We start from the raw sequence: 20760 nt of genomic DNA on the forward strand, positions 1-20760 counted from the left end.
TAAAGCCCTGAAGGAACTTAATTGGCTGGAACTGCCACAATACCTGCCCTTCTCCCAAGTACTAACTGCCCACAATGTAATATGCAGCCCAGACAAAATGCCTATCTCTACCAAATTTACTGCAACCTTACACAAGTACCGGAATCCTGCATTCAAACAGTAAATCCCTCCTACTCACAACCGAATCTAATAACTCTGCTGGTGACTCCCCATACATACATACATGCATACATACAAATATTTCAAGCATGGGCATAAATGCCATTCTAGCTTGCCAATATAACATTTGTTCCCATAATAAGAGTCCAGGCTGTTCTTAAAAATATCTAAACTAGTGCTTGCTTTAATGTAATTTGGTAGTATGTTCAATACATCAACTACTCTGTCAGAGAACCAGTTAGTACACTTCTCATTCCTATAGAATCTTCTACACAGGTTGTCTGATGATTCTCTAGTACTTTTTGATAACCCCAAACATTCCCAGAGGTAGTTGTCTCTAAATGCCTTATATAGCTGAATAAGATCTCTTAGATATCTGTAAGAGACAATGTACAAGTTCAGGTATTTTAGTCTTTCATAATAACTTAGATTTTCACATCCATGGATGCCCTTGGTATATTTCCACTGTACTCTTTAAGTTTAATCATGCTTGCCTTCTTATAGAGTTTCCATATTGTTATTCCATACTTAAGTTTGGGTCTAATGTAACTAACAAACAATGACTTCATTGTTTTTAATTTCCTAGACTTTATGAATCTTTTTATACATCCTATAGTTCTATAGCTATCATTAACCAGTTGGTTGATATGATTAGAAAAACTCATAGCTGAATCTACCCATATACACAGGTCCTTAAAAGCGTCTACAGTTTCAATCACTGTGTGCTGTATTAAATATTCCCCTTTAAGTTTATGTCTTCCAAATCTCATATACTTAGTTTTTGACGTATTTATCAGCATATTATTCTCCTGTGCCCAAATGGTCAATTTAGTGCATACATGCCTTACCTGTAACACTTGTAATCAGTTTACCCAATTTCAGGTCATCTGTGTATAGACTGTAGAATATCTCAGATGAAAAAGTTAGGTCTGAAAGATACAAGCTAAACAAGTAAGGGCCTAGGACAGAGTGCTGTGGGACGCCCTGACTGTAACCAAGGATTTCACCTGTCCAGTTGCTGTATGATACTTGCCATGTCCTATTTGTAAGCCATGTAGCTATCCATCTTATCAAGAGTACATCAATACCTAGTTGTACAAATTTATTGATCAGTGTTTTGTATATGACCCTGTCAAATGCTGAAGTTAAGTCTATATAAATTACAGCACAGCACAATTTTTCATTCATAGCTGTTATTATATTGTTATAGAACATCATGTTACAGGTGGTAATAGATCTATTTTCAACATATGCATGCTGATATATGGTTTCTAATCCCAACCTATCCAGTTCTGACAATAACTTATCCAATATTACCTTCTCCATTAATTTTCCACAACATGAAAGTAGACTTAAGGGTCTGTATGATGCTGGGTTTGTCCTACTCCCCTTTCCCTTAAAGACAGGTTTAATAAGTGCATGTCTCCAATCTTGAGGAATCTCCCCATATTTATATGACCTAGTGAATAATAGATATAATGGTAGCATAAGTTCTTGCTGAAGTGTTCTCAGGTCATTGTTACTAATTCCGTCTCCTCCTTGTACTTTGTTTGGATTCAGTTTGTACAGTTCTTTTTCGATATAATCTAATTTGATTCCAGTATCTGGGGTTATCTGGATGTCACTAGGACAACTTATCACCCCTTTTGTGGAGCCAAACTGCTTTGCATAAGATTTTGTAAATATATCTATAATCTGTTGTGTCTGAGAATAAATTTTAGAATCTGCACACAGTTTATTAATTTGCATGTCTTTTCTTCTTCCACATCTTATGTATCAATAAAAAGGTTCCTATTATGCTCAATATCTTTATATAAATTTTCTTCAAATGTTTCTTGATCTTGTCTCACACTATACTTAATCTGTTTGTCCAGCTTGTTTATTTCAGTTTTCAAAGTTGTAGTTCAACCTCTCTTGTCTCTAACCTTAATCAGATATCTTGCTCTTATGGAAATATATCCCCAATGTTTTATGCCTAGATCCTGATGTTAAACATTGTTTTGATTGTTTGCAACCAATTTCTCCTTCAAAACTTTCCACATTCCATCTGTATTTTTTCCACTGAGCACCTCACTCCAGTTAGTTTTACATAGTGACTGTTTTGCTTCCATGTAATCTGTAATTAACCTTCTGTGCATTGGCTTAGATTACAGATTGGCAGAATTATCTAGCAACAAATTAACCATAATAACCCCATGATTACTGCACATCAATGGTGGTAAAACTTGACTTGAAGTTACAGTAATTTCTTTGGGAACATAAACAATATCTAGTATGTTCCAACCCCTGGGAGTTTTTTTACAATCTGAGGCAATTGTTGCTCCTGAATATACTCTGTGAATAGTTTTCTTACTAACATTGATGAATCAATATTATTCCAGTCTGTTTCTGGTAAATTTAAGTCCCCAGTAATATTATTCTTCCCTCCTGTGTTTCATGTAAGAAATGTATGAATTTCTCTAGGTCGTCTGCACTTGACTTTGGTGGTTTATACACCCCAACAATTGTTATGTGTTCCAGGATTGTCTTTATTGTCACAGTTACACAGTGCATAGTATCTGTGTTATCACTGAACATGTAATAATCACAGGTCTCATAGCTAGCTTTAATCCCTGTCATAACACCTCTACCTGCTTTTTTGTTAGAATGTCTGTTACAGTAAAAATGTTTATATCCTGACAGAAATGGTTTCCAGTCATTGCTCTTTAACCATGTTTCACTCCCACTATGTAATCAAGCTGTAGAACTTCCATGCCTCTAGACCTAAAACTCACAGACAAGAAAAACACGTTCAGAGTGGAATTAAAACAATACCTTAGCAGTAAGTGACTGTGGTTCTGTACTACTTCCAGATAATCGTATAGGATACCCTATGTATATACCCACATGCTCTAATAGAAACTTTATTTTCATTTATTCACATAATCTCAAACATCCTTATTTTCCTCTCTCCCCTTCCTTGCAAATATTCTCACAACCTATCTTCTAAATCCTCTCCATTAATAAATTCTGTCACACCACTTTTCTCCTTATAGAATACATCACTAACTCTACTGTCACAAATATCTCTCACTATCACCATACCTGCCCCTTTTTCTGACACACCCTTTTCTCTTATGTGTTTACTTGACTGCTGTTCATGCTCTTCCGTTTCTATTCCTCACATTTCTATAAGTGCTATATTCTCCTCTTCCACTGCTAGTCATCTCTTCTCTATAAATACTACTTCCCACCTTAAAGATACTGCTATAACAATGACCTTTTAACAAACATTAGCCTGACCTTCTAACAAACAGAACTTCATTCATTTCTACATCTGCCTGTTTCATCCTATCATATTTTCTTTCAGCTTGAAAGAAAATCATAAAGTATGCCTTTGCATGCACCTGTCTGAATTAGAATTAACTGCAAAATAAGGCTGAAATCTAAAACTGCTAATATAATCCTACATTATGTATATATAATTTTTTTCTTCATATACTATACATATACATATGTATACAAAATCTTAATGTCAATAAAAATTTTCAATGTGATGTTTTTTTTTTTTAATATTTTTGTAAAAATACTTTAACTTTTGATTTTTCAAACATTTTGTCAAACTATATGGACCTTTTCTCCCTGGGCTTCTGCTGAAAAAGTATATTATGACAATCAAACTTTCCATGTAAACTAAGATAAATAAATACATTTTTGGTTAAAATTAAACCACACCTCTTGCATACTTTGTCAATGACTCAGTGACTTTCCTAGCTCATATTTGCTGTCTGTTTGCCCCTTTTTGTTTCCATTCTCACTTGCAACTTGCATTCTTAATTGTTTTTAATTAAGGTTAAGAAATTTCACTTACCCTATAGATATATGTTAAGTCCAGTCTTTATAAGCCCAGTGGCAGCATGGGTTTGTGCTCAATTCCTCACAGCTGCTCCTGGTTTGGCTGCTTTGTCAGAGAGTTGCAGAAAATCTACTGCATCTAAAGCCATCCACTGATAAAAGAATGACAATAAATATCATTTTGCACTTTTGCTAATTATTTTTACTGTATTTCATAAAAATTCTGTGTTATTTGTTATATTTCTCACAAGTTAGTAGAGTTTCAAAGCTGAACTGTTTCCACTCTGCTGTAGTACTTAATTGCATTGTGTCTGCTAGTATTATAGGACTGTAGTATTTAGATTGTGTTTCCCCTGCACATGAGCTCTAAAACCAGCATTTTTACATTAAGAGGGTTTTCTCTCAACGCTCTTGTGACAGACGTTTGCTGAAGCAAATCTGTCTGAACTGGAGGCTGCTGGCTGAAAGCTTATGTGTTTTCCTGACTGGTCTGTTGTCCTTTCTGTTGTAAAACTTTTTTTCTGATTTATATAAGCCTAGTTTTTGTGCTACGCTGCTCTCCTCACAGTGGTGGTTAGCAGTGTCCTGTATAGATGCAAATGCTTTCAAGTTAAAATTTCCCTTAAAATAGCTATCTTTGCAACCTTTTCCAGTCCCCCTGCAGCTCTAGGGGTATCTAGCAGCATCACCTTGTTGGATAGCTGCAGTTCACACTGAGTATAGCACCCATTCTTAATTTGTTTCCTATCATTCCAGTCCAGTTAAATCTACCCTCTCTTCTCCATGGTTAAACCCAAATTAAAAACCTGAAACCATGGTTAGGCACTTTTCTGCTATCTCTCTATCCAACCAGGTAAACATGGGGCATCCTGAGGCAATGTAGTAATTGTCTCATGCATACTGACAACCACTTAATCCTGAAATAGACAGTATGTGAGATGTAATTACACTATGAAAATTGAGACACAACTCTCACATACTGTTAGCACACACACATCCTTTCCCTCACTAAATAAGGTCTCAACACATAAAAACACATACACAGAGGTAATCACAAGAAACTTACCAAAACCTCAGAGGCCTCCTGTACACTACCCTCAGAATCCACTTGCAAACAAAACCAAGTCAACACCAGCTGCTACACATAAAAAATACAAATCATAGTCTTCACAAACAATCGCCTAAGGTGAAACACCATACATTCAAACATCTTGATTATAGGAGAATCCATGGTGAGACATACAGCTGCCCCCCACCACCACCACCACCACCAGGCTGGGTAAAGAGCGGGTTACAGTTAGTTGCCTGGATTCACCAGATTATGCTGGCACTCAGGTCACTCAACCCTAAGTACCACCATGACTCAGTCATAGTCCATATGGGTGTGAATGACCTGAGACATACCTCCCTAGACTATATGAAGAGAGACATGATGGACCTCTCTGAATATGTGTCCCAGACCAGTATGAGCCTCACATTGTGCAGCATTCTACCCTCACCAGAAATTATATCACAATACAGTCAATAATTAGCTTAGTTACTGGTATCATTCCAAGGGGATCCAGTGTCTGTCAGCCTGAGATGACATGATCCACAGACCATGCTGCTTTGCCAGAGATGGTCTGCAATTGTCACCACTAGGCTTTCCAATATTGGCTGTGGCATTAACCAGCCTGATAAAGCCTTTTTTAGGCAGTGCTAATCCACAGACCTACCAACATAAATTCTTCTAATGCCAAGTTGAAGGTACTGCTTAATGCTAGGAGTCTCAACAAGAAACTGCACTCTCTGGAAGCTCTCCTTGCCCTGGAGAATGCTGATGTCTGTGCAGTTACAGAGATATAGTTAAAGGCTGCAGAAAGCACCCTGGCTGTGCAAGGCTAGAATGTCTACCACACATTCAGACCACCCTCTGAAAAGAAAAAAAGAATGAAAGGAGAAGGTGTTTCCATTTACATAAAAAACAATCACATTGCAGGATTGATCAAGTAGGGTGGCTCGCTTGAGCTACTCCATATCCAACTGACCATAAACAAATCTCGCGCCATATCATTGCTAGCTACAGATCCCCAACCATGAACCATGAAAACCACTCCACATACCTGAAGTTACTAGAATCACTTACCATTCAACCCAACACACTACTAATGGGTGATTTTAACTACCCCTCCATAAAATTAGAAAAATACACCACAACAAACATGCAGGCTCAGATATTCCTGCACTTTGTCATTACAAATGCTTTGGAACAGCTGTTCTGCATTCCCACTAGGAACAAAAATATCCTTCACATGGTACTCACAAACATGGTGGAGTATTGCACCTCCTCAGCGTAATGTCCTCATTTGTAAGACTGGATCATAAGTCTGTCACCTTTGAAATAAATGTAATGGTAGAACGCCCATGAAAACTTTAAAATCCTAAAAAAATTTTCCAAGGCAAATTACCTGCTATTAAGTGATAGCATAGGTAATTTTAAAGCTCTGCCTAACCCCCAAAACACAAAAGCCTATGCAGAAGTATACACGAATGCCCTGTACTACCACTTAAACAACTGCATAGAAATGGCAGTACTCGACCAAAATAAACCTGGGTCTAGCCAGAAAAACAAGTCACCCTAGTGGATTCCCTGGCATAAACAGTTTATACAACAGAAGGAAGAAATTCCTGTCTAGAAGCAAGTGGGATGGTGCACAACAGAGAAAAAAATCCCCCATTAGTCTCAACAGGCAAATCAGCGACCTAGTCAAGTCCTTAAAAGCTAAATATGAGACTAAAATAGCCTCCCAAGCAAAGGATAACCACAAATCATTTGTAGTGATGTCTGTGTTGAGATGGCTGTTGATGGCACTACCTAATCTCAACCAGAAGAAATAGCAAACCTGTTGACCGATAAATTCAGCTCAGATTTCACCATCCCTCATCACCTGTGGTTACTCCCCATGAAATACTCCCTACCATTCCTTTGCCTTTTATAACTAAAGAATAGGTCATCACTGCACTCTGTAAAGCTAGAAACATGGCCTCAATAGGCCCTGATGGAATCCCAGAATGTCTATTAAATAACTTGAAACATGACCTAATGGACCCACTTGGATCTCTGTTTAACCACAGTCTCCAAACAAGCTTTGTCCCAGTAGAGTGGAGGACAGAAGCAGTCATTCCTCTGCACAAGGAGGGACAATCAACAGATCTAGGAAACTACCGACCCATAAGTCTGACTAGCCTCATGTTCAAGGCAATGGAAAGGATAATCTTGGACCTGATTAACAATGGCATAGGAAATCTCCAGACACATGACCCAATCCTTTTTAGCTTTGGCAGGTCCTGCCTTTTCAGTCTTGTGGATGACTTTCAGACGATCACCAAGGCCGTGGATGAGGGTAAGACAGTGCATACCACCTGCCTTAATCTGGCCAAGGCATTTGACAAATATCCCTCTCTGATATTACAGATAAACTCACAAAATTGGGCATAAACCTCTGTGTCACCAGATGGATAACTAAATGTCTCACAGATATGGCATATGTTGTTAGAGTGGGGAAATCCACATCCAGCAAGAGGCCAGTCACCAGTGGAGTACCACAGTCCTCAGTGCTAGCCCCCCTCCTGTTTAGGATATACTTCTCAGATGTCAAGGCAAATGTAGATGGCCATTGGTTGACCAAGTTTGCAAATTACTGAAAGTTGGGGGGCAATCATTGCCTCCCCAAACAATGTTGATATCCTACAGAAAGGACTGACACAGACTAATGATTGGTGTCACAGCCATGGCCTCAAACTAAATGCGAACAAATGCATAATAATACATACCTTTGGGAAATCAATTACCTATGCATATCACATTGATAGCACCTCCCAAGAGTGGATCCAGTGGTGAGAGATCTGGGTACTCAGATAGATAGTAATTTGAACTTTGCCCACCATGTGTCCACTGTGGTGAGGAAATCCTTCTATGTGGTTCAGCTTCTAAGTAAGGACATGGCATCCAGATCTAAGGATGTCATAGTACCGTAGTACTTGACCATCATCAGACCAATAGTCAAGTACAATGCACCCTTTGGCATGTACTTCACCAGGCAACTGCAACAGTGGGAGCATCCTTTGAGGTTTCTCACCAAAAAAATACAGAGTATAACCAACATGTCATATGCAGACCAGTTAAAAGCCCTATCACTGTATTTAGTTTCCTACTGATTAATGAATGGCGATCTATGTCTGACCCAGCAGTGATGGAAATGTTGCATATTCACAAAACTAACCGCACAAGGGTTACCCACTCTAAGGATCTAATCCTGATCTCTGGCACAAAGAGATCATGCTGGAGAACCAGATATGTGTCCCAGAGATTGGTCCTCTAGAATAGGTTTCCTTTTCACATGAAGCAGAGCCCCTTCCTGACCATCTTCAACAGCAATCTGGACCGATGGATGGGAAGCTGCAGATTCACTCCTGGGGTGGTGCCCATGTCCCTTATGGACAGGGACATTTTGTAAAAATTGTCAAAACCCCACTTGCTGACACTTGCTATCTTCCCCCTAGGGACATAAAATTGGGAAAAAGGTGAGTAAAACTGGCTAGGCTTGTAAGGACTTTTGAGCCCTTAGCCTTTTAATCTCCTGTGAACCTATGAAGTCTATTTCATTTCGTGCAGCAGTCTACTTTTAACCTGATCATGTCTTATATTCCATGTAATTTTTATCTTGCACTAATGGATCATGTAATTTGCCAATCCAGGTGTCTTTTTAGCTGAGTTCATTAATTCAGTAACGTAAGCATCAGCAATTTCCATGTCATATTCTACCCTCAATAAGAGAAAATGGTGGATACATATCAGATTTTTGCCATCTCAAACTCCAAAACTTCTGTCTCATCAGTGTATTTCTCCTGTCATCTCAGATGTACCATACAGTTTAAGTTTATATGCACTGTATTGTGCAGAAACATATCTCACTGGACCTTTTCAGAGATGGATACTCTGCTTGTAGTATGGAATGCATCAAATTTCTGAGCTCATACTTTCAAGTTCCTGGAAGATGTGACTCCCCATTCCTCAGATGAAAGGCAGTATAATTTCCCTGCTTCATTTTCATACAATGTAACATTTGGTATTCAAAAATGAGAAAGAATGGCTCAGACATGAGGTTATGTATGAGTAGCTCCATCTGCTTTACTTTTTGTCTACACACCAGTGCACAGGGAAGTTGAGGGAACCAAACTATATGATTCACTTTCTTGTACATTAAAGAAGGCTAGTGGTACATTATTATTCAAAAATGACCCTTTACTTCACTGATTACATTTCATTTCATGGTTTTAGCCAGAATATCTTTTTAAGGTATGATTACCTGCTTTGTAAACCCCTTCCCTACTGCCTTTTCTTCATTCTGTGTACTTTCCTTTGAGTTGATCAACCCAAGGCCATTATCTGGCTCTGCTGGGAACTCATAATTCCTTGTATAATCTGTGCCACACTGTGCGAAATAGTTACTACACTGATGGTGCAAACCATGTGAGGTCAGTTATTATTCTTCTGTTGGAAAAGAATCCCACATTTTTTCTACTTAGTCCATTACGGATGCTATAAACATTTTCTGTCTTAGAACTAACCCCAATATCCTATATACTACCTTTGCAAGTATCTGAGTAAGGATAACATGTATGGCATAAAGTAATGAAGCTCTATCACAGTGGAAGTAGAGTTGACCTTAGGACAGTCAAGTTCCCCAAGTTGTTCCTCAGATAACCACAGTCCATTTCTGTACTTTATTTGCTTAGAAGAAGGATTTTTTGTTTAAGTTTTTGTGGGTCTCAGTTGTACCTTCAGCAGCTCCTAACCCGAACAGGTGCTATATATGAGTACATATAGTAAAGATAGGTTCCTGATAGTCTCAATAAGGAATTACTTTACCTTGATATTTATTCCATCTCTTGTGTAGTCATGTTGCTTACTTAATTTCAGCTGTGACTCTAAGCTTTTTCAGCCACCAAGTTGAGGATACACCATCTTACTATGTAACCCCAGCACCATTCTTGGGTGCATCTACTCAAATTAATATATCGAACTTCCTTACCTCTATTTCTAAGCAAAGCTGTTTCCTGCATTCTTCTAAGTGCCTTCCCTGAAATCAGCTCATGAACATAAGTTCTAGGTTGCAAAAATGCCACCTTGCTAGGACAGCCAGTGCATACAGTTACTTGAGTAGATATCTGTTTGCTGGCCACTTCTTAAGAAGTATATCAGCAGCTAAGGCCACAATACATTAAAATATTCTTACACGACTACCTAGTGACATAAAGGACCGAGGAATCAGGCACCTTACCTATGACCTAGTTTTAAAACAGATTGCTATTATTGGAAGCCTTAATAGGGACAAGAATACACTGCATAGAAGGCTCTCATGCTTTATGGAAAGGAATAATTACTCTTGATTTATAGCTGTAATTTTTACAAAGGCTATTTGACATAAATTCAAACTCAGTGAAGTCTGTTAGAAAGCATGCATGCTAAACTATGTGCGTCAGGGTTCCTACATATTCTTTTGTTGTATGCAAAGTGGGAAAAGAAAAAAAAAATATCAAAATTTTACGTAATGCCCAAAAGACGAAAAGTAATAATTAATACAGCAAACAATGCCCTAATATTTTGATTGCTAATCCAAAGTTTGTGATACTAATTGATGGTGTACCTAGAGGATAGAGAATTTAAGAGTTCAGCATATCAGGACAGAGCCAAGAAGTACATATCCAATGTCACAAACTTATGAAGTTTGCATTTAAAACAGATCTGTATTTATCTCATTTTTATCACTTGAGTCACATATCTTAAGAGTTCATCAGATTATATTGCTTTGTCTTAGTTTACATCAATGGATTCTCTGGTAAAAAATATAATTATCATCATGGTACCAAGCTTACAATCTTAGCAAATGATTCGGTTTTAAACATTGGATTAAGTTTCAGGACCAAACAAACAGCAAAGCTTTAACAACAATCCTATGAACAGCTTTTCTTAGAAGTAAAACTTTAATGGTGAGGGCATCATTTAAGGTTGCCAGTGGTTACAGCAAAGACTCCAGTGGTTTCTGTGCAGCATATAAACCAGTAGCTCATGCTACCTACTCTTGTACATGAAATTAAAGATGCAATGTTTTGTCACTACATAAGACTCCACTAAACAAAATTTTTGCAGCTTAACATGTTGGTGCTGCGACAGGCAGCAATAAGATCAGGGTAGGATAATATAAATAAATGAAATATAAGGCTTATTATCCCTGCTCTGATTTACAGAAGTCCTACAGAGGTATAAACAACAGGAAAGGGAGGTAGGCTGTCTTAAGGATAGTGAATGCGATGAGGAAATCAGATGATCAAATGGTGAAGTTCAAATGGTCTGTAAACAAATCTGGTTACAAAAGATGAACTCGGCAAGGTGTTTGCTTGTATGTTTCATACTGTTCATTTTTCTTTAATCTTTCTCCTCCTCTGCTTCCTACTGTGTGGATAAAGGGACTGGTTGTGGCCATTTTGTACTGCTTTGTCAACAATGAGGTAAGGAAAATAATGCATAATTCACTTGCTTTTTCTTGTAATGTGCTTTGCCTAATATGCACATTCAGTCTTGTCTTGCAGATCATATTTTTGTGTAGATGTAAATATGTCTAGCTTCCATGTGTATTCCTTTCATCAACTAGTTTTCTGAAAATATAGTATGCTGTAGTTTTTCTCATGCTTCACATGCATTTATAAAGGCATGCATACAGATAAGTACGCATACATATGTTCGTACAGAAATAGATGCATGTGTGTATGTATATATATATATATATATATACACACACACACACAAAGTCTTAATACTCCTTAAAATCAGACAAAAACATACCTCATCCCATTAGAATATAATCTTTTTTGGTGAATCATAGAAATATGTACTAATGGTGCTCCCTGCAGCCGTGTAGGGTGGAAATCATAAAGGCTGGAACTTTATTGTCGATATTTCTCTAATTTTACCAATTAACTCTGACAAGAACATTAAAAAGGTCTACATTCTGTTGCAGTTTATGTTGCTTAATAATGTAAAATACTTGGCAATGTATAGTCATTTTACATATTTATTTAATAATTGTGCATATAACTTTTCTGGAAGAAAGTACTTGATGATCATACTTCTAGGATGTTATAGTGTATTGCTATCTTTCTCATACATCTGTCTTACAATTAATTTTAATTCTGGATATACTTCTGATCATAAAACAGCAAGTGGTTTGAAAACAAAGATTATGTCACGTGTTTTTAGATGATTTTGTCTTATTGCTGACTCAGTTTTTCCCGATGACCAAACATCCAAAATAATGTCAAGTTAGGTATTAGTAATGATCTATATACACAAGCAAATTGCTCTAGGTAGTCAAAAACAATATACTTCTTTAAATGAATGGCTACTTACTTACATTATGGTTTCACTAATAGATCATCACATTAGCTAATTTTCCATGTATGTTGCTCCAGCTGCAACACATAGCTTATTAGACATAAGACATAAGATTCAACCTTTCACTGCCTTAGCATAGAAAAATTGTAGTTTATACACTAATGAAGGTAGTGAGGCACTGTGGGTTCAGTCTGTCATGATGTCATGTCAGGCGTATTCAGCTTCAACAACATTTTCAAGGGCTAGAGGTTATCAACAAAACTGACACTCTTTTTATATCCAGCTCTGAAAATTTTGATATGGTATATGATAAGGCATGTAATCACCAAGTGCTGGTTATTTTTATTTGTTATTGAAAGTGTGACCATACCCTTTAAAATATATATTTATTTCCTTACCAGAAACACAGATCACATTTCTATAACAGAATAAAGTAGGCTGCAATAAAATCACAATGTAACTGTCTAATCCTAGAAAAAATAGCTAAAGTTCTAATTCATTAATTAATCCCAAGGACAGAAAAACAAGGAGCAGAAAATCCTACTGCATGAGCTTCTTTTGATAAAGACCCATCATAATCCCTTTACAGTATGTGCTTCGTAACCTATAATCTTCTTTTAAATGTTTCACATGAGCCAGTACATGGCACAAACTATTCTTGTATGTTAACTGTAGTTTATATATATATATATATATATATATATATATATATATATATATATATATATATATATATGTGTTCAAAGATTCATAGGTGTGTACTAGGCTAACGGACCTGGAGCCTTCACAAGTCTAGCCCATACCAGTGTGCCCTGTCATTGTGCTGCCCGATGTTAGCTCCCAGTGCCTCTATCCAGTACAGCCACTGGAGAGATCCCGGGGTGAACTTTCTATTACCCATCCACTCTTCAAGGTTTCTCTTGAATAGGGCCAGCGAGTTGCTCTGCTTGACATGAATAGGAAGCTTGTTCCAGAGTATGGGCAGTCTCTGGGTAATGAATCCGTCCCTCCAGCATGTTCTGTTGATTGTGGTAATGAGGTTGAGATCTCTGGAGCATGTGGTGCAGAGGGATTGGGATTTCTTTAGGTATAGCATTTCTAGCAGGGCTGGGTCAGACATGGCTTTGTATATCAAGCAGAGATCACCTCTAAGTAGATGATAAGAGACAGAGAAAACTTTCTTGAGTCAGTCCATGTAGGACATATGTTTAAGGCATATGATCCTCTTTGTGAGGTACTTCTGAGCCCTCTCCAGCTGTTGCAGGTGTCTGTTGAGGTACATGCCAAATGGGGCATTATATTTAGCTTTAGAGCAGCTTTCACCCCGCATTTGAGATGTCCGGGAGGCTACACTGTTTGCTTTAGAGAAGTTCTTCACATCTCACCAATGAGGATATATATGGATACACCATATTGATGATTGGTCTAATGAGGAATGAGTAGAGAAAGATGATGATCTCTTTCTTCCTGGATGCAAAACCCTTGGTTATGAGATGTGACACATAGAAGGACTTTCTGACCACAGTGGCAATGTGGTGGCTGAAGGAGAGGTTGCAGTCAACCTGGGCGCCTAGATCTCTTATCACACTTTCAGTATTCAGTGGGCTCACATCGACTTGTTAATTAATGGGAACTGAGTTTTTACCAAAGGGAATGATAACACATTTTTTGGCATTAAGCTTAAGGCCATGGCTCCGACACCAGTCATTGGTGTCTGTGTGGCCTTTCTGTAGGATGTCTGCATCACTTGTGGAGTTGACAATGGCTACCAGTTTGCAGTCATCTGCGAACTTGGTCAGCCAGCATCCCTCCATCTTGGCCTGGACCTCTGAGAAGTAGATGCCAAACAGGAGAGGGCCTAGGACCGATCCCTCTGGGACTCCACTTATGACTGGTCAGCAGTCAAATTTGGAATCTGCTACTTTCACTCTGTGGGTTCTGTCTGTAAGCCAATTTGCAATCCACTTAGTGATATAGGTGTTGATGCCCAGTTTGGTAAGTTTATCAATAATTCCTGAGTGAAGAATGGTATCATAGGCCTTGGCCAGAGTGAGGTAGGCTGTGTGCACCACCTGACCCTTATCCACAGCCTTGGTGACTATTTCAAAGAAGTCAACCTGGTTAAGCATGCAGGATCTCCCTTTAACAAAGTCAAACTGCATGGGGTCTAGAATATGGAGATTACCTATATCCTTGCTGAGCAGGTCCATGATGATGCGCTCCATAGCTTTAAATATCAGACTCGTCAGGCTAATGGGGCAATAATTCCTAGGGTCTGTTGTCACTCCCCCCTTTATGGAAAGGGATGACTGTAGTAGTGCTCCATCTGGTAGGGACAAAGCCTTAGGTAAAGCTGTGATTGAACAGGGCACACAGATGTGGTGCCAATTCATTTTGTAGTTCATGTAGAGCACAGCCGGGGATATTATCAGGTCCCATGGATGCTGAATTCTTGGCCTTGGAAAATGCAGCTCTTACCTGTGCTGCAGAAATACTGGGTACCTGGCATTTTTCTGGTATTGTGATTGGGCCTTTGGGGGGGGGTAAAGTTAGGACTGAATCTGTCGGCTAGTACATTGGCTATGTCTGTTGGCTCAGTGTAGGAGTTACCGTTGTGCAATAACTCAGAGCAAATCTGGGTATTGCTGTTGAGGTTCTTGATATAATTATAGAAGACTTTGTGGTTGTTTTTAGTATCTGTTGCAATTCTGCCTTCATAGCTGGCTTTAGAGGATTTGATAAGGGATCTCAGCTTTTGTTGTGGCTAATAAGGGAGTTTTTCCAATCTTGAGACTTCACCTTTTTCTGTAACAGTTTCATCCTTCTGTTGTAGAGTTTATTCATAGCTGGGGACCACCAGATTGGCTTCCTTTTCTTGGAGGAGAGCATCTTGGTTCTATTGGGTATGGCTAGTTCCATGCATTTATGTATGTGTTCGCACAGTGCATTGGTGTATGATTTGGCAGTCATGCAGCTATTTTCCATTGGCATGGATGTCGTGACGTTAGCCACCTCTGTCTTCAGTAGTCCAAAGTCAGCTTTGTAGAAGTTTTTTATGGTGGTCAGTTTTGCGGGGGGGGGTGAGATGTAGATTTCCATGGTGATTAGTTTGTGGTCGGGTCTAACCAGGGAGGAATTGACTGTTGGTGTAGAGCAACAGTCACCCATGTTAGTGATAACCAGGTCAAGGATGTTGCTTCCTCTAGTGGGGGTCAGAATGAGCTGGTCCAATGCATTGGAAAGGATGAATTTCAGGAAGCTGGGCCAGTGCATTGGTACAAGTGTAGTTTTCCCAGTTGATGGAGGGGTAGTTGAAGTATCCTAGTATGAGAGTATTGGGCTGGACCTTGATAGATTCCAGGATGCTTTGGAACATGGAATGGGAGTCTAAGGACATGTTTGGGGTCCTATAACAGTCTATGACCTGACGTGCTGTCTTACCCAATGTTAATTGTACCTGAAGTATTTCAGATGCATTATGCTGGGCTACTAGTCTGGAGGTGTGTAGATCCTTTATGAATATGGAGACACCACAACCTTTGTAGCTTCTGGCCATGTTCAGGAGCCAAAAGGTGTAGAATGAGTTCTAGACTGGAAGAGCAGGGGTGCTTTCTGCCTCTTTAAACCAGGTCTCAGTTACAGCACAAATGTTGATGTTCTCCATTTTGAGGAGTGCTTTGAGCGAGTGCATCTTGAGATTTAGACTTCTAGCATTGAGCAGCATTGACCCTTCAGACTGTATTTGTGTACTGTTGTTATGGTGGGATTTTGGTGTTTGAAACACCACCTAAAAAAGGCACTATAGGGGTGGCAAGAGCCTTAGCCAGTACCCGGAATCCACGGAGTGACAGATGGAAAAGCATCAAGGTCTGTCAATCATGTCATCCCATGCAGATAGATACTGGATCCCCTTAGAACGACACCAGAAATGTAGCCAATTGTTGATATCAATCATTTTTTGCTTGTGCTGTGGTACCATTCTGGGTGACAGTAGGATACTGCTCAGGGTTAGGGTCATATCTGCCTGGGCCACATAATCCGAGAGCTCCATCATGTCTCTTTTCATGTAGTCCAGGGAGGTGCATCTCAGGTCATTCACACCCACATGGACAATGACTGAGTCATATTCATACTTGCTGTGGAGTGCCCTGAGTGCATGTGTTATATGGCAGATCCTGGCATTTGATAGACAATTGACTGTCACCTTCTCCTTGTTCAACCTTGTGAGTGGGACATCTGTGTGCCTCACTGTTGAGTCAGCTATGATTAGTATGTTAAGCAAGGTGTTTTGCCTTAAGAGCTTAGGTTGAGGGGCACATTGTGGAGGTGGGCTATGTGTACTGTGGTTGGTGATGTGTTGTGATGGTCAATTGCATTTTTGCCATGGAGGTCTCTGCTGTTTGGGTAAATTTCTATTGAGAGCCTCCATGAAGGTGGGTGTACAGTTTGTGTTTCTATGTGTGAGCTGTTCTGGTGGGTGTTCTGGAGGGCTATGTGTTCCATGTGGTGTGGTGCGAGTGTTGACCTTCTCCTCTTGAGCAGCTAGTCTGGTCTTAGTTGGAGTTCATAGCTTCCAATTTGGTGATATAAATGCATCTCTCACAAGTCTGAGTGTTGGGAGATAAGAGGAGAGGGTTGTCTGTGTATATGAGGCAGTTGCTACACTGCCTCATAATGCCCAAGTGCACCAGGTTGGCAGTAGAAAGCACAGAAAACTGCCCTTTAATCATACCAGGAGGGGTGGTCATAACTAATAAGTACTGGTGCTGTTTACTGTGTAAAACAACTACTGCTGATAGTCCCTAGGTGTGCTACAGTGATTACTATAAAAGCCTGTTGAAGTGCAGAGTGATTAAACAATTAGAAATGCAAGAGAGACAAGAACTAGCAAGATCTAAGGGAAAATTTGAAGATCAGACTTTCTGGCACTCATAATAGTTTTCCTCAGCTCAGCAGTGCTGCGCAGAACTTAAACTAGCACAAATCAGCGCAAACGCAGGCTTTTAAACCAGAAAGTTGAAAGGGATGGAAAAACTGCCCAAACAGCCAATAAACTACAATGTCTGGGCCAGAAACCACTGCTCCTGTGATAGATGGGGTACCTAGAGTTTTCCAGTCCCACTGATACACTAGAAGGCTTCCCTCCAACACAGAAAGGCCTGAGGAATTCATAAACTTCCAGTCACAGGAAAAATGGGAAACAAGGCAGAGAACACAGTAAAAACTTCTTAATACAGGAAAAATAAGCTAAAAATATAGTAAATACAGTACAAAATGCAGTGCAGCCTAGCACACTTGAGTGTGTAGCAATATTAAAATGAATGCAGTTTAAATAAAAGCAATTTAGTTAAAAATGATTAAGAACAAGTGCAGAATGCAGTAAATAAGCAAAAAATCAAAATGGAAGCACTTAGAGTATCTCTTTCTCCTTCTAGTTGCTCTTGCAGTCAGCAGAACGCCAGTTCTGGATCCGTGGAGCTTAAACAAGCACAAAACCGCACAAGCACAGGCTTTTAAACCAAAAAGTTAAAAGGATGGAAAAAACTGCCCAAACAGCCAACAAACTACAATTGCTGGGCCAGAAACCACTCCTCTTGTGGTAGATAGGCTACCTAGAGCTTACCACTCCCACTGATAAGCTAGAAGGCTTCCTGCCAACACAGAAAGGCCTGGGGAACTCAGAAACTTCCAAACAGTCTAGGATACAGCAACTCTGTATCTGGACTACACTAGTCACAGGAAAGGCAAAAACAAGGCAGAGAACACAGTAAAAACTACTTAACACAGGAAAAATAAGCTAAATGTGCAATAAATATAGTACAAAATGCAGTGCAGTCTAGCACACTTGAGTGTGTAGCAATATTAAAATGAATGCAGTTTAAATAAATGCAATTTAGTTAAAATGACTACGAACAAGTGCAGAATGCAGTAAATAATCAAAAAATCAAAACGGAGGCACTTAGAGTATCTCTTTCTCCTTCTAGTTGCTCTTGCAGTCAGCAGGATGCCAATTCTGGATCCGTGTGTATATAAATATTTCTTTCTTCATTTATATATATATATATATATATATATATATATATATATATATATATAGGGTTCAACCAAACACCCTAATAATGGGCGACTTTAACTGCCCCACCATTAACTGGGAAAACTACTCGTGTACCAATTCCTTAGCTCAACACTTTCTGGAATTCATAAACTCCAATGCCCTGGATCAACTTATCCACACCCCCACCAGGGGCAACAATATCCTAGACCTAGTCATTACCAACATGAGTGACCGGTGTTCCACACCTGAAGTCAACTCCTCGTAAGCCAATCACCCTTGATATCCACATCCAGCCCCCACCCCCCATTAAGGAAACCACAGTAAAAAATTTCTCCAAAGCCAACTTCATGCTTTTTAAGACAGAAGTAGTGAACTTCATGACACCCATGCAGATGGACAATACAGTTACAACTGCTGAATCCTGCACAAATGCACTCTATAGCCACTTGCTCGAGTGCATGGATCGTGCTATCCCAAACAGAACCAAGATGCTATCCTCCAAAAAAGGAAGCCAATCTGGTGATCCCCTGCCATAAACAAACTGTACAACAGAAGGAAGAAACTGTTGCAAAAGATAGTAAAATCCCATGAGTGGAGGAGCTCCCTAGTCAGCGTCAGTAAGAAGCTGAGATCCCTTATATGATCCTCCAAAGGTAGCTACAAAAACAAAATTGCCACTAATTACAAAGACAACCACAAAGCATTCTATAGCTATGTCAAGAATCCCAATGGCAACACCAAGATCTGCTCTGAGTTACAGCACAAAGGCAAGAAAATTACAGAACCAACTAATAATGCCATCATCCTGGCAGATAGGTTCAGTGCTAACTTTACCCCCCTCTCACCCCCTAAAGGGCCCATATCTATACAGGAAGAATGCAGAGTCCCTGTAATCACAGCTACACAGGTAAAATATGCACTCTGTAAAGCCAAAAACACAGCATCCATGAGACCGGACAACATCCCAGGCTGCAATTTACACGAACTTCAGAACGAACTGGCTCCCCACGTAAGCACCATGTTCAATAATAGCCTCACATCAGGCTTTCTGCCCACTGAATGGCACACAGCAACAGTTATCCCACTCCACAAAGGGGGACCTACCACTGATCCCAGGAACTATCGACCTATTAGCCTGACGAGCCTGGTCTGCTAGGCCATGGAATGTATCATCATGGAACTCATAAACAAAGACATTGGTAATCTCCAAACTCTGGATCCCACCCAGTTTGGGTTTGTGAAAGGCAGATCATGCCTCCTAAACCTGATTGACTTCTTTGAGGCAGTCACCAAAGCCGTAGATGAGGGTAAGGTGGTTCACACAGCCTATCTTGACCTCATCAAGGCTTTCGACACCATCCCCCATTCTGGAATTATAGCTAAACTCACTAAACTAGGTATAAATCCCTATGTCACAAGATGGGTTACCAAGTGGCTCACTGATAGAACCCACACTGTAAAAGTTGCAGACTCCAAATCTGACCTCAAAGCAGTGACAAGTGGAGTACCACAAGGTTCCGTCCTGGGACCTCTCCTGTTTGGTATGTACTTCTCTGAAGTACAGGCTAACACAGAAGGCCTCTGGCTAATGATGTTCGCAGATGATTGCAAACTAGGAGCCATAGTCAAGTCCCATCCTACAGAAGGGCCTCGCTGAGACAGATGCCTGGTGTCAGAGCCATGGCCTCAAGTTCAATGCCAAAAAGTGCAGTGTCATCCCCTTTGGTAAAAACTCTGTACCCATGAACTACCACATAGGCAGCAATCTACTTAACACCGAATGCATGATGAGACCTTGGGACCCAGGTGGATAGTAGTCTCTCCTTTGATAGTCACATCGCCACAGTAGTCAGGAAGTCCTTCTATGTGGCTACCTGAGATGTACCTATGCCAGTATTCAGACAGGTTAAAACACAAAAGGGAGGATTGTGTGGAAATAGGACAAACTGCCATGTACCCAATGAAAGGTGCATGCTATATATATATATATATATATATATATAGAGAGAGAGAGAGAGAGAGAGATACATAGATACATGTCAGTATATAGAGATATACATATATGTGGATATATAGATAGGTTAAAAACATCCACACATCTATGGAGGTACATATAAACATATGCAATAATATATATTATATATCTACACACACACACACATATATATATATATATATATATATATATATATATATATATATATATATATATATATGGGTCTACCTGACAAGGTCGACAAGCCACAACATCGACAACCAGTTTACCGACACCACATAA

General features: G+C 39.5%; 1 protein-coding gene across 1 annotated transcript in view; it reads left to right on the top strand.

Annotated features, from left to right (window-relative positions):
* Positions 1-20760, top strand: part of GLP1R (glucagon like peptide 1 receptor) — a 3029130-nt gene that overhangs the window by 2781280 nt on the left and 227090 nt on the right. Inside the window, exon 13 of the mRNA XM_044084828.1 lies at positions 11503-11544. Coding sequence (XP_043940763.1) covers positions 11503-11544 — 42 coding nt within the window. The remainder of the gene's footprint in view (positions 1-11502; positions 11545-20760) is intronic.

The sequence above is a fragment of the Protopterus annectens genome, chromosome 1.part1, assembly GCF_019279795.1.
Source record: "Protopterus annectens isolate FY-2018-M chromosome 1.part1, PAN1.0, whole genome shotgun sequence".
Classification (NCBI taxonomy): domain Eukaryota; kingdom Metazoa; phylum Chordata; order Ceratodontiformes; family Protopteridae; genus Protopterus; species Protopterus annectens.